At 39.0% G+C, this 14,597-nt stretch overlaps 2 protein-coding genes across 3 annotated transcripts; one reads left to right on the forward strand and one right to left on the reverse strand.

Annotated features, from left to right (window-relative positions):
- The first annotated feature begins 980 nt into the window (after nt 1–980).
- LOC140801431 (protein LIGHT-DEPENDENT SHORT HYPOCOTYLS 4-like) lies at nt 981–2,681 on the forward strand. The gene is made up of 3 exons (XM_073156552.1): nt 981–1,302; nt 1,440–1,542; nt 1,827–2,681. Exon 3 carries the CDS (start codon nt 1,846–1,848, stop codon nt 2,437–2,439), a length of 594 nt encoding a protein of 197 aa, XP_073012653.1. The 5' UTR covers nt 981–1,302; nt 1,440–1,542; nt 1,827–1,845; the 3' UTR covers nt 2,440–2,681.
- A 3,552-nt stretch (nt 2,682–6,233) lies between these two features.
- Nucleotides 6,234–13,718, reverse strand: LOC140801018 (lysine-specific demethylase JMJ703). 2 transcript variants are annotated; one of them, XM_073155997.1, is made up of 12 exons: nt 13,549–13,718; nt 12,190–12,482; nt 11,860–11,931; nt 11,683–11,760; nt 11,088–11,585; nt 10,474–10,698; nt 10,198–10,359; nt 9,625–9,993; nt 7,982–9,551; nt 7,666–7,769; nt 7,111–7,308; nt 6,234–6,814 (listed from the first exon to the last, which is right to left on the reverse strand). In XM_073155997.1, exons 2-12 carry the CDS (start codon nt 12,475–12,477, stop codon nt 6,509–6,511), a joined length of 3,870 nt encoding a protein of 1,289 aa, XP_073012098.1. In that variant the 5' UTR covers nt 12,478–12,482; nt 13,549–13,718; the 3' UTR covers nt 6,234–6,508. The 2 variants fall into 2 exon arrangements, with proteins under 2 accessions (XP_073012098.1, XP_073012099.1); XM_073155998.1 differs by lacking the exon at nt 13,549–13,718 and adding an exon at nt 13,367–13,508.
- Nucleotides 13,719–14,597: the final 879 nt, after the last annotated feature.

Here is a 14,597-nt window from a genome sequence, read left to right on the forward strand (position 1 = left end):
TATTGTATTTAACAAGTCTATGAATCACGATTCTTTTTTCTGATTGAGGATAAAAGGTGTGATGTTACTATTTGTAGTAACATGAAATGAGTTCAAAGTTGGATAGCTTGTCAGGACTATCAGCTTTCCGATGCTGGCCATGGTTTTTTTCTTTATTTTTTTTCTCATCTCAAATGATCATAAAGTAGTCAGCTCGCATTTGTTCATTGCAGCAATATATAGCTTTTGTTTCCCCCTTTCCTCTTTGATGAGCATTCAGTCAAAATGATCAGAGAGCTTCTGGCAATGTTATCAGTATAGCATGACTAAGTTTGTCCTCACCAAGTATTATGCTATGGACGAAAGCTCAAGGAAGCAGATTCTCTGCAAGATTGAACTGTAGGAACCGTCTAACATCAGGGGAACTTGGCAACCATATTGCACGGTGGTAGCATTAATTTCCTACATCTGTGGCTGCAGGTGATCTACTGTAGGATAAATTTTGTGGGTACGAAGTACAGCAATGGTATTGTCAGCTTTAGCTTTGATTCGAATGTATGCTCTTCCTACCAAACCTCAATCGACGGGTGGATGGGGCCCCTCCTAAAATTTTGACTGTGCCCGTACGAAATTAAATTTGAAAGAATCTTTCTCTCACTAAACCCCCAACCCTACCAATTATATTAATATGTTATAGTGTTCTTAATCACTGTTTGGTTAGTATAAATTATACAAATAGATATATATAGTGTGAGGTACCTACCAGGCTACCATATATTTGAATCCAACTAGGCAGAGCCAATCAAGCTTGGGTAACAGTTTAAAGGGATTAAATGATAAGACAATAATTTGGAAGAATCATCTCATTCCAAACTATAGTTAATTTTCGGTAATAAGCTACAAAGAGAGGTGGTAAATTTGTGAAAAGCCTGCCTCCCAAGAGAATATTGAACAGCGTTTCGTAAAGTATGAAACAGGTACAATTAGGCAATAGGTACTTTGGTCATTTTAGGCAGAATTTTCAGCATTCAATGTATCTAATGGCTATTCCACTCATGTTTTTGCCCCTCTTCACACGTTTTCCCCTGCCACCTTCTTCACCTTTCAAACCCTTGTCAGCCTCTCTCTCTCTCTAACATAATAAAGTTGGAGAATTTCTTGAGTCTCACTTTTTTAGGCCAAACCTACTACTATCCATCACCACCTCCTCCTCCTCCTTCTTCGTCTTCAACTTCTTTGTTCAGTACAAAGAAAGCATGAAATCCACCATTTCTTACTAGTAGCAGCGGCAGAATCTCCCCCTCCCTCCTCCGCCAAATTAGAGTAAGATATGGCCACTACTGTGTCTAACTGCAAGTTTCTAAATCTTGTTTGGACGCATAAAACCCTTCTCCAACAACGAGCTAGCTGTTCGATCATCTTCTCGGATTCTAACTTGTTCTTCTTAAATAATCCCTCAGAAAGAAGATCCAACCACTTGAGCTGCAGCAGCTTAGAGGAGGAGTCTTCTACAACTCAGTAGCTATGAAATTTTCTACTGTTAACTGAAAATTTCTAAATCTGGTTTCCTCTCTCTCTCTCTCTCTCTCTCTCTCTCTCTCTCTCTCTCTCTCTCTCTCTCTCTATATATATATATATATATATGCTTCTTTTTCTCACTCTTAATACCTTCAAGAAATGGCAAAAGCATACCAAACCCCAAAACAAATCTATCATCGCCATCATAATCATGATCACCATCATACCACCATCAATACCATCAAAATCACAAAATCTAAGCCAAGATATTTCCAACTACGTAGTACCCAATAACTACTCTTGCTTACTTACACTTGTGATCTTCACAGTTAGTCGTTGCCTACCACAATGGAAGCAGCAGCGCCACCAAACCCACCGCAAAGCCCTCCCTCACTGGCCGTCACAGTTGCGTCGTCGTCATCGGCATCGCCGTCCCAATCGCCGTCGCCTAGCCGCTACGAGTCGCAGAAGCGCCGCGACTGGAACACCTTCGGCCAATACCTGAAAAACCACCGGCCGCCGCTTTCGATACAGCGATGCGGCGGCGCGCACGTGCTGGAATTCCTTCGCTACCTCGACCAATTCGGCAAGACGAAGGTCCACATCCCGGCGTGCCCCTACTTCGGCCACCCGAACCCCCCCTCACCGTGCCCGTGCCCTCTCCGGCAGGCGTGGGGGTCACTCGACGCGCTCATCGGCCGTCTCCGTGCGGCCTACGAGGAAAACGGGGGGAAGCCGGAGGCCAACCCTTTCGGCGCGCGCGCCGTGCGGCTTTACCTTCGTGAAGTCCGCGAGATGCAGGCCAAGGCCCGGGGCATTAGCTACGAGAAGAAGAGGAGGAAGAAGCCGCCCCCGCCCCCGCCCCTGCCTACTCACGGCAGCGCAGGGACATCGGCGACGGACAGTAGCCGTAACCCCTGGCCGGAAACCGGTGCAATTTAGTAAATTACTATCTATGGTATAATTGTTAAGATTACTACTGTCTTCTTATTTGATCTTCGCTATTACTCAATGATTGACATATTAGTAGTAGTAGTAGTAGTAGTAACTACATGGTGGTAGTATTAGCAAGTGGAGAACTGGAGAGAGAAGTGTGGTTTTTTTTTTTTTTTAAACTGATAGTTCATTGCTTCCATGAATGTACTTGGGATCTCAAGTGTGGCAGAGATTGGATTTGGACATCATATGTCATTATTGCTGCTTTCTGACTGTTTTCTTTTTATGGTATTAAAAGTAGTAGTGGAGGGATAGCTGTGAGTGAGACCTATATATGCATGAGAGGCAGTGTAAGGAATTGTGAGGAGTTGCCTCTTCCACATCTGGAGTCTTTGCCTGCATCAATTGGGAAGGTAGGTTTTTGAAGCTATATATCTTTCTTCTTGTCTGTTTCCATTGTTTTGCTCACTTTTCAAATATGAGTCATCCATGAGTTTTTGGAGCTTTGCGTTTCTTTGGTTTACTTTAATTGCTATGGAGATGAAGAGGTCTGAGCCTCTTAAAGTGAAGTCCTGTCTCCAACTAGTGAGACTTGTCAGGGTCCTCTAGCATTTATATGAGGATGGTAGAGGTTGCATTGGTGCGCCATGGAAGCATTCAAATTCCCTAATTTCCTTAGGAGTAACAAGAGGGCTGCTGTTTTCAGTTCTTTTATCACCTGCCCTTTTCTTCTGAACTTTCTATGATTATGAGCTCTATCTAATTCAGACAATATTCATACTCCTAGATGTTAAGCAGTTAGAAGATTAAATTTGAGAATTTATGAGCATGACTGTAACTATTAAGACGCTTTCAGGAAATAAACAAAGGCACGCAATCCTATTCAGTTCCTAGAAAAATGATATATATTAGGAGTAAGATAGAATTATGTATGCCTTAGTAACTATTATCTGTATATATGAACTACGTTGCTTGTCTTTAGTTCTACAATATGAGTAATGTTCTTAAACCAATGAATTTGTGATCACTAACCAATAATTTATTACATCATATGGGTAACATAGATGTTAATTATTATTTTCTTTATTCAAGATCAGTTTAATTTTCTTCAAGAAAGCGCAATTAGGGTACTTTTCCTCGTACCTTTTACTGATGTGTGCATAAATAATTATGGTAGAATAGTCGATCAGCATAGTAGATATTCTTTTTCCGCATGGTTGATTTAGGCAAATTGTGTAAATTTTTGACCTTGCGACTGTGAGATTCAATGAACTTCACTCTTTTAATATGCCTACGTCTAATAAATCTTATGCTATACATATTGCTATAAACTTTCTAAGAATTTTTATTTTACCACGCATTGAGATTCATATATACACTGGAATCACAAATTGGATGTTAGTGCTTAGAAAATTTGTCTTCTTAAGTAGCTGATACAGGACTAACAAAACCATATTCCAGTTGTATGGTCACTCCAGTTTATTAATCTTAAGAAGTATAATTTACTAGTTAAATTGCAGCAATATATCCAACATATATACTTAGTAAGTCTATATATTCGTCATTGTAAATCTTGTGACATATCTTGGGAAGCTCTTTTCATTCGTATCGGGCTAAATAATAATCAATCCCATCTTTACACCCTCGAGGTCCTGTCATGTTTAGTGTATAGCGACTATCTTCATTTAGCTTTCTATATACTACTTATAATTTTAGTTTATTACTAGAAAAATGCTACTATACTATTCTTTGATAGTTTTTGTCTATTTTTATTAGTGAGGATCTAAGCGTTCTTTGACAGTATAATGGGTTTCACTTTCGGTGATGTTCAACATATTGGTTTTTAGGGACAATATGATCTTCTGATATTGATACAGCGTGTTGCATTTTCAGTAAAATTTTAATGTCATCGCTTTCATAGACCATCCTTTTAACTTTCTAGAGCATTTGTTATGGTATAAATTTAGTTTCTATTTCCTCAATTCTTCAATTTCAATACAAGTATAATCTCTCGACGGTATGTCCGACGTATATGTATTTTGTTTGGGAATGCAATTGCGTATAAAGATCATACATGGTATTTTCTTAAATAATATTCTTACTTGATTTCATGCATATTATCGAAAAAATCATCGAGCTTATTCCTATCTTGGAAGAATTTAATGCAATAATTACTTATTTAAACTTTTTTTGTCAACTATATACCATAGAGACGGTTTCTCCTTGCATGATGTGAACTTTGAATATCCTTCAAATTTTGAGGTTTTCATAGAAGTTTGATTGAATTGAGGGGAGTGCTAGCAATATATACACGAACGTGTAGGTAAATATATAATTAATCTCATCGACACAACCATAATACTGGTACTAAATTGTTGACTTGTAATAAAATTGTTTAAGCTCCATTTGCTATACAGCTGTGGAACATTAGAATCGGATAGAACCTATTGTCTACTAAGAACGCAAAGAATTAGAGTAGAACAATATATATATTCCTCTTGATCGAGGCAAAGCATCTCCAAGGACAATTACTCCCCAATTAATGGGACTAGATTAATGCTTAAGTTGTCTCTAATTTCACACTCCACCCTTTCCAATAAAAGAAACGTAATGCTCATTCTTTTCCTTTTGTCTCAATGTCTCATCTTTTTAAACTGAAGTAATTTCGATAGAAATGTTTTGAAAGTTAACATGCAGCCTAACTTTGAAGTGCTAATATTATGGCATATATAAGTATTAAATATATTGAAGCAGTTCGTACGTTGATCGGTTTTGGTGTCCTATCGATGTGGTGGTATATGCATGTGAAATTTGGTATAAGATAATTAGCTAGTGTCTCGAACTACGATAAGAGACATATAGCCAATAAGGTTCCTTTTATGTGCAAATCTTTGCTCTTACTGACTAGTGTTTATAATTAATTATTCGAGTTCATAATTAGGCCTTTGCAAGTGGTCGCCAATCCGGTCACTCTCAAACTCACTACTTGGGAACTAATAGAGTCAAATAAAGAAGAAGAGCCCTTGTTTCCAGCTGCATATATACATATAGTTTAACGTACTAATTAATTACCAGAAATTATCATTGTAGGCTAGCATAAACACTTTTTACTTGAACGCGGAAAAACTATGATTTGAGGTTATGCATGTAAATAAGAGGCTTTAGGAGGGTATTTTTTTTTTTAAAATTATAAAAAAAAAAGGTCTTTCTTTAAAAGTTTTAATTTTGGTTATAGAAGCAAACAAATTATTTTTTGGTGATGCGACCTCACGGTGACATCCACCCCAAGACCCACGGCCAGGGACTAGTGTCTAGTGCCTAGTGGGGAGAGACACGTGGGGTCCAACTAGCAGCCCAGCCAGGCGCCTACCACGTGGCCCCCCGTCCTTGTGTCGGCGAAGGGGGCGGGAAGGCCGCGTCGGACACTGCCACGTGCCAGCGACTCGATGGCTTGTCACGGCGTACGGAAAAAAGTGGCGGTCTGCGTTGGCGTCACTTACCTCGGGAGCGCGGGTGGTGACGTACGCTATTTATAATATAATAATGTTATTATTTAATTAATATATGATGCCTTTAAGACCTGTGCTTCTCACGTGGAATCGATATTCTCACGCCCCCATATGCTTCACAACACTTACGGGACGTGGAGCAGATTGGGTATGCAAGTCGTCGCCGAATTGCTTCCTTTGACCTGACGAATTACCAAGAAGAAACTTGCATCAAGATTTTGTTGAGCTCGTTACTACACTTCCAAGTAGCAAAAAGGGAGATTTGCGTAACCAGTAGTCAGTCAGTCAATCTACAAGGAAAAAAGAAAACTCTACAGAATTTTATTGCAAAACAAAAAAAGAAAAAAAGAAAAAAGAAAAGAAAAGAATGATTGCCGACAAATACAGCATATCTGTCCACGAGGCACTATCTTGCATGTGTGACAACTTCAACTTTGTAGAAACAATGAATGTTAAATGTCTTCCGACAGACAGACGAACCAAGAATAGCCAAGGCGACAATTGCTGTAAGTTACAGAGATAATTTGCTGAAGAAAAACTGTGTCATGGAAGAATGGTAAATTTTGTCAACAATGACGGTTCTCAATCTGTTCATTGATGAGCATGATAACTTCCTGCCTGGAGGTATTTGATGCGTCATTGTGAAGAATATTTCGCAAAGCGAGAAGCTCTTCTGGGTTGGCCTTCTTGAGGAGACCTCTGAGGGCAGTACTAGAGCCAGGAGGCAAAAACCAATCCTGATTTCCTCTCTCCTTAACATAACTTGGCCCCTGATCTTTGTTCGAAGCAGCCATACTTGGCATTGCCTGTGGAAGTGGCCTGGATCTCCAGTACTCCGTACAGATATGATCACGATCAAGTGCCTCGATGGCCTGTTAGGGATAACAGAAATGTAAGTTAAAAAAGGGAGATGAGTTCCTAACAGACGAAATGAAAATGCAAATTTATGCTCTAACAAGATACAATCGCAGGATGCGGCAAAAGTGCTGTCCGTCTGGTGAACTAATTTGGAGACAATATGCCTGTGTGCGTGTGTGCATGTGTGAGTATATGTTAACACATGCATGTGTGTATATAAGATATCTGATATGTCTCCATACATTTAACACACAATAATACTATGAAGTATACAAATATAGGCCCTTCATGACTTTGACCCTTTCCTCACCTGGATAATTGCGGGTGAGGATAAACCAAACATTTCAAGTCCATCAAGGCATCCTGGCGGCTGCAATGTGGGAAGATTCATTCTTCCCATACTATGCTGCCTCCTAATTTCCTGGTTCACCCTCTCTCTGACCATGTCCCAGCATCGGGTAGCGGAGACATGGATAAATACTTCGCTTGGTCGTTGTTCTAGTGTGACCTGCATGTCAAGAAAGTTGTCTGTATCATGTATTGATCCAGGCTAACATTTAGGCACATACTACTTAAAAATCAAGCAGAACAAAGATATGGACCAAAAGATAGCTAAGCACTAGATTGCTGCATAGTCCTCAATTTGTTTAACAAAATAAAATCATGTAAGTTTATATTTTTGAACTTAATCAAATGCCACAATACTTAGGATAAACCAACCATAAAAAAAAACGATGTAATAGCTGGTCAAATCGAGATGACTTTTCATCATTTCTATATACAGTTGCACTGGCCAAATGAGGTAGTAATATGTGCAAATTCCAAAAAGGGTTGTCAAAAATATGTAATGGAGAATGTTAATCACCATAAAAAGAGGGCCTAGCAGTCCTGCGTCCAGAATTTCAGATATGTAGTAGCACATTTCCATTGGATCTAGAATGCTCCAGTATCTAACTCGACTTCTATATCCTGCATTAAGAACAGATATAAGAACTTGAAGAAAGTTGAAAGCAAATAAATACTGCATTCACCGATCTACTTTTGCAGAGAAAAAGTCAACTAGTAACAATATACTGAAACCGAAGAAAGTCATTAAGCATTGGCTAGAAATTAACTCAAATATCCCAAGATTCATCAACTGGTAATCAACATGTTAACCATGTCATCACCTGCAAACATACCTTTAGGGAATATTGCCTGGCTCGTTGACCACAGCTTCCCAGACAATACAATACCATATTCTAGAGGCTCAACAGTGGAGTTAATTCTTCTCACCACCTTAGCCATGCGAGGGCCCTTTTGCAGACGGTTACACCTATCAAGACTATTTTCCGAACAAGATGGGGGGCTTGTAGCAACTAAATTCCCTCTATCCACCATATCGTGATCAGAAAACAACTCAGTTTTCCCTCGCATGCTCTCTTCATTTGGTGTTCCACTATCACGATGGGCTTGAAGATGACCACTGATATCTGCCCTGCTGCTATCACATGCTTCTTTTACACCCAAAAACTTTGCGATTGGTTTTGAAATGGATGCACCGGAAGAATTTGTACATAGAGATATATCTTGAGGAGACAATCTCACAACCTGTTGATTTAGAGGGCCAGAGAAATTCTTTAAACAAGTACCTCCTCCTTGGTGTCTGTCATCAACAAATGGCAAATCTGATAAATTACAAGACTTCTCAAGCATATTGCTATCTTTTTCATTCATTGTGGATGTATTAGTCTCTGGGGTTAAAAGGATTGTATCCTTATGAGAGTTGCTGAAAGTCACCTTAACATCACAATCAGTCCATCTCTCAGAGGATTTTGAGCTTTCTCGCAAAGGCTCTTGATTTGATTTATCGAACAATGTTTTGTCTGGCCCTTTGTGATTGCCATCATTTGATGGTATAACATCCCTCGTTCCAGATAATAATATTTTGTCGGGTTTCATCACTTTTAAACTAGATTTGCTGAAATGTCTATCATTGGTTGCTTCACTTGAACTGCTACTAGTGCTTGTCGTACCCTCCGAAGAAGGCAAATTAGCAGAAGAGTATGATGAACTTGACCCTAAGCTTCTACAACCTTCCACAGACTGTGTGCTCGATTCTTCCACTATTTGGGGCAAGAACACCCCCCTTATGATTGGCTCCTTTGAAACAGACAAGGATGTAGATTCGGTTCGCTGTATAGAAGGGCAATGCACATTTTTATGTGAAGCTGCAACAGGTGTGACCTTTTCTCTAACTTTCCGTACTTCTGGGAAGGATGACTGCAGCACAGATGCTTTAGATTCTTGAGGTGAACCATACCCCTTTGCAGTATCATTTAAACTGCCAGGATTAATTTGTCCTTTGTCATCTTGTTTTTTCCCTTCCTTGGTAATCTTTATGACAGGTTTGGATTCCTGTGCTTTATCTTTGTTCACATAAGAACTCAAATTCAGTCCAAGATACGAAATACCCCATCTGTGAACTGCACTTAGCTTGCCACCTAAAGCGTCAACTAGGACATTCAATTCACTGATTTCATAGCGGAACCAAAAAGACCTTGTGCTCCAAGCGCATGAGCACAGCTGCTTTGCATGAATCAGGCAAGCAAACCTATCTGAATAACAAGGGCAACTGACCGCAGCAAGATGCAAATCATAGTGGCATACCACACATTCCCTGTCGCTAGCATCAAAATCATCATCCATCTTCCTAGACTGAGATGAACAGCATAGATTTTCTCTACGTGCATGTTCCAGCTCAATTCGTGCCTATTGAAAAACAGAATTAGTTCACAAGTGAATGACAAAATAGCACATTAAGCAGTGGCTGTGTAAAGTTTACCTTAACTGCTCTTGTTAATATGCCATCCAATCCACAGACATTTTTCCACCTTAAATTATCCGCTGTATTCTTCCTCAGGAATAAGATATTCCACTGAGCTCTTACTGCTTCCATTGCAGCTCCTAGCAATAACTTGTCATGGGATATTGTTATCTTGCGGCTTTGCTCACGGTAGAGCTCTACAGCGGTCTGCCCATGAGGCAACCAGTCAACAGGAGCCACATTTACAGCCTCTGCACAATTGAACCCGCAATTGAAACCTGAATGATATGCTCGTGGAAAAGTAAGAACAAACTCTCCTTCATGCTGAACACAGCGATAAACAGGTACTCCCTCACGCTTCAACAATGATGGAGAAAATTGAGTTACCTGCAAATGTGTACAGAAAACATAAACATTTGCTAGAAGAAATTAACAAATTGCATTAATGAAATCAATGGAATATGTGTCAGATTGAGCATATGGAAGAAACTACTGCATCTAGCAGTTGTTTTCTCAAAAACATTGTAATATTGTCAAAATAAACAAAAAGGGAAATGTACAATCTTTTATATGGGAATTCCGAATACCCACAAGATTGTGAAGCAAATCTGGTTGCTCTTCAAATAGATCTGGTAAATGCTTCTTCATAGCAGCCTCCAACTTTAAGGCATCTTTTCCTGGCACTCCATACCACATTTTAGGAGCACCCAAGTGCAAGTAATTCAATGAGTATAGATGGTGGTCTTCAACATGCTGTTTGAGAAAACAATCTAAATATCATCAAAGAAGCATCAAATGGAGCATCCATAGAACTTAAAGGAAGTGCACATAGTTCAAAATCATTGTCAAAGGCTACAAATATCTTACCCAACAGAACGATGAAAAGCACATCCCTATGTACAGCCATGGCACAAGAACACCAGATATGTCCCCACTTTCAAAGCAAAGTACAGAACCTGGAAGCCTAGGGAAGTGGTTTAAGTTCCAACCAGATCTCACATAATGATCATCGGGTTCAGAAGTTGTGGAGGAAGAAGCTTTGGAAAAACCACTGCCAAAAGCTCCCGTATCCAAATCAGCACCATAAAGCACCTATAAAAGCATCCTTTGTATAGTAACTCAAAAGGGACATGTATTATTGCACAATCTCTAGAATTAAAATCTCATTTATTGATGAGAAGTATATGAAATTCTGTTGGTCTGAGCTTTTTGGTATCATTTCCAGGTATAATGATGTAAAGACAGGACTGAAAAGAAGGATTCTTATCATGCAGATGCGGCCACTCAATTCTATTCTCTTAATAGCAGATAAATGGTAAATGGAAACAGTGTATGGGAAAACAAATCCTGTAGTCCTAGAGCATGTATAATTAAATTCAAAATCACATGCATCTGCATTGGTAAGCTTTGGTTATGCCATACAGAAATACATATGAGAAATGAAGAACAGAATTCTCCTTATGCAAGTCTTTTTGCCGTACCTCGATCTCATCGGTTGGCTTTTCAACAATGCGCCAATATTCACCTTCAATATCGTCCAAAGATAATTCATGTAGTCTAGACCTTACATCAGAGCTCATGTTCATATCAGCCCGGAAGTACTGCTCCTTGAAGTCATCTGCATATTTTTGAAATGATTCGGGAGTGAACTCTGGACCAGGTTCAAACCCAAATCTGTCGGCATTTTGATGTTGCCCAACTTGATCAGCGTCAAACATTTCACTACCCCCCATTTTCAAAAGCTTTCTCCTTTTCCTCCTCATAATACTTTGGTTCCTGGATATCTTTTTCAGGGACTCACGGTTTTGGAGCTTGTCAATCTGCTGGACTCGTGTATCAAATTTTGAATTTTTCCAGATGCTCTCCTCTTTGAGAAGACATGGGGGTTTCCAGGAAGGAGGTGGAACTATGCGACAAATTCCATAGGGTTCTGCACTTGGTCGTATGCTCTCGATGTACTTAATCGTATCTCTGAATTCCTAATGTCAACAATGGTTCATCCCGAGATTAGAAACTTGGGCATTGAATAAGGGTTTAGCATTAGGGTAAACTTTAAACGATATCATAATGAATAACCTCTTCATTCGGATAAAAGATAGGAGCTTCATCAAGGACGGGCCTGCATGCTCCATCTGCATTCCATCTCGCAATGACCTGTTAGATATTTGGATTACCACTATACGAACAAAACTTGAAAATCTAACAGGAGAGAGAAAAGAGACTAAAGAAACAAGCTAGCATGCAAATAACAACCTTCTGACAGTTTCTGCATTCAGCACATCCGCGAAGAACGCCTTTTGGTAGGCACCGAATTGAAGGCACATTCTGCACGATAACAGTTAATAGTTAAAATTAATGGGAGAAAAATATAGGATAACTTAGAAGAAAAATTATCACAAAAATATGAATATAAACTATAAAAGGACCTCAAGGAAGTAAATAGAATAAAAGGTCAACTTAGAAAGAGGACATATAAATATATCTAATCATGGATGTTACTACTTCAGATGAAGCATGATAGATATAATTGCTTATAAGTAAGATGATATGTCAGTAAATACATGACTTTGAGGAACTACTGACCTGCTCAAACAATTCGGAGTCAGACTCTTCCTCTTCTGAACTATTATCAAACTTACTATAGTTTACCCATGGTCTATGTCGAAGTGACTTTCTGAACTTATCGTTACCAGTGATGCTGCAATCGCTATCTGCGTTAGTCTTTATTGGATTAGAAGAGCACACAGGAATTTTAACATCATCTTGGACCCTCTGCAATGTGAATGATGTAAGTGATGCAAAGCCTGGCGGAACTGAGGGCATCCCATCAGATTCATCTTTAAGATGGGTTGTCATGCATTCCGTTCCCATCAATACTGCAAGAAGATGCATGAAAAGATCATCACACATACCATGCTAAGAACACCTAGATGAATGCCATGATTTGCTAGAAGATATAAAGTAGAGTAAGAATCATCACATTCTAAGAATACTCTGGCCTAAAAAAGTCGATCAACAGAAACCTCTCAGCATGCACACTATTGTAGAGATCAATTTATATCCTAAATTACCTCTTAAAAGTTCAGTACAAACTACTGCTTTCTTATCCCACATTACCTAATTTTTTTATCTTACACAGATGCGAATTTTTTTACATCCAAAACAGAGTTTCATGGAAGAAATCTAGTCAAGTCATTAAACTGCAACATGGAGGCTATGCTCTGAAATTCTTTTCAGAGCCTGTCAGATTCCTAAAAGAACTTTAACAATATCCAAGATCGCTCAGATAAAATAGCATCCTACCTTGTAATTCTAACTTCCAGTTTACACAGATCAAGATCTGAGAGTCCATGTAATGCAAATCATTATAATCCTCATTTACATACTATTCTATGTTCTTATCAAAATCTTTAAGACCCCTCCCCCAAATCCAATGCGAATACCAGAAAAGAATAAATAAATATACAGAATCGGATCAGATCAATCTACAGGTTAGCTATCCCCAAAACATATCCTTGATGTCATATAGATCTCGCCTATGAAAATATCTAGATACCATCCTGTTTTTCTCTAGATCGGACAAATTATGAAGATCTGAGCAATTAATACAACCAACAACATGATTTCCTCACAGGTGCTCTGGTTCCCAGCACTCCCAACAAAATAGATCGCAATTTCCCCAACGACGGATGCATCAAAACTGAAGGACCCAACAGAATCAAATCAAACCGCATGGATGATCCTACTATCAGATCATTACCTCACAATTTCGAGAGGATCTCATCTCTTTAGTTAGCCAAATCAATTAATTGTCCAAGAAATTACAAAGCACAAAAAAGGGGGAAACAAAAGGAAGGGAAGACACAGAGGCCATAGAATAATCCATGTGGGGGAAAATAACGAATAATAATGATAATAATACTAATAATAATGTAATTTTACCAGTTCTTGCAAGGATTGATGATCTAACCAACCCCAAAAATCCTAACCCTAATCAGAGACCCAAGAAGATAGCGCACCCAACAAAACAGCCTAAGACCGAGAAAAGTGGTTTTGCGGGCTGCCCAATAAACCAATGTGTGGTAACCCAAAACCACTCCTCCTTTTCTCCCAAAGTCGAAAGACCACAACCTTGTAATTTATTATAATAGCGTTAAAAGAAGTTGGCTCTTTGGCCAATTGGCCCCCCTCCCCCAAAAAAATATCTATTTTATCCAGCAATTACTTTAACCTTCGTACAAATATTATTGTATTTTAACTATGTTTTCTTCTAATCTTTCTTTGGATTAAATATAGAATATGTCAGTAGGGGTGTCAACTGTCAACCAACCTAACACGACCAGACTTGGACTGGGTCTGGGTCTGGGTCTGGGTCTGCTATATATATATATATACATGTACATATAGATCAATTTTACAGATAAGCTATCCGTTTATGGCCGTCTGATGCTCATCTGAGGGCTGCTGCTACGTGATAGATGGTAGATACCGAAGTCGGCGACGGTTTTGGTTGGGTTACGTACGCGAGATGGTAAGAGTCTGCGGCGGATTGTGTGGTTGGTTGAGACTACTGGAGACTACTGGAAGATAGTCGTGATACGATCACCCAATTTGGAGATAATGCTGCACCCACGTACTAATTTTTACAAATTATTATTATTTTTTTTTCATTTTGCACCTGATTTAATACTTGTGTTTATTACAGTTTAAAACACTGCATATATCATAATCTCCCAATTAAATTTTCTCTCTTCTCCTGATGTGACAAAAAGATATGTACCGTTTGATGGTATGTTTTGTTCCATTAGACGCATTAGGGTAACTTAATCGGAGTATAGCCTCCTGGGATGCAAACCTCAATATTGTTGATTCGCCGATCAATATTAGAACGAAGCTCTTCTCTAATCTGATCGTTCTTATGAATACCAGATCCAAGGTATAGTAAAGAGAAAGCCAAAGAGTAAGAGAAAAAAAAAATCTCACAATAAATT

The sequence above is a fragment of the Typha latifolia genome, chromosome 14, assembly GCF_019914945.1.
Source record: "Typha latifolia isolate L0001 chromosome 14, TyphaL0001v2, whole genome shotgun sequence".
NCBI lineage: Eukaryota > Viridiplantae > Streptophyta > Magnoliopsida > Poales > Typhaceae > Typha > Typha latifolia.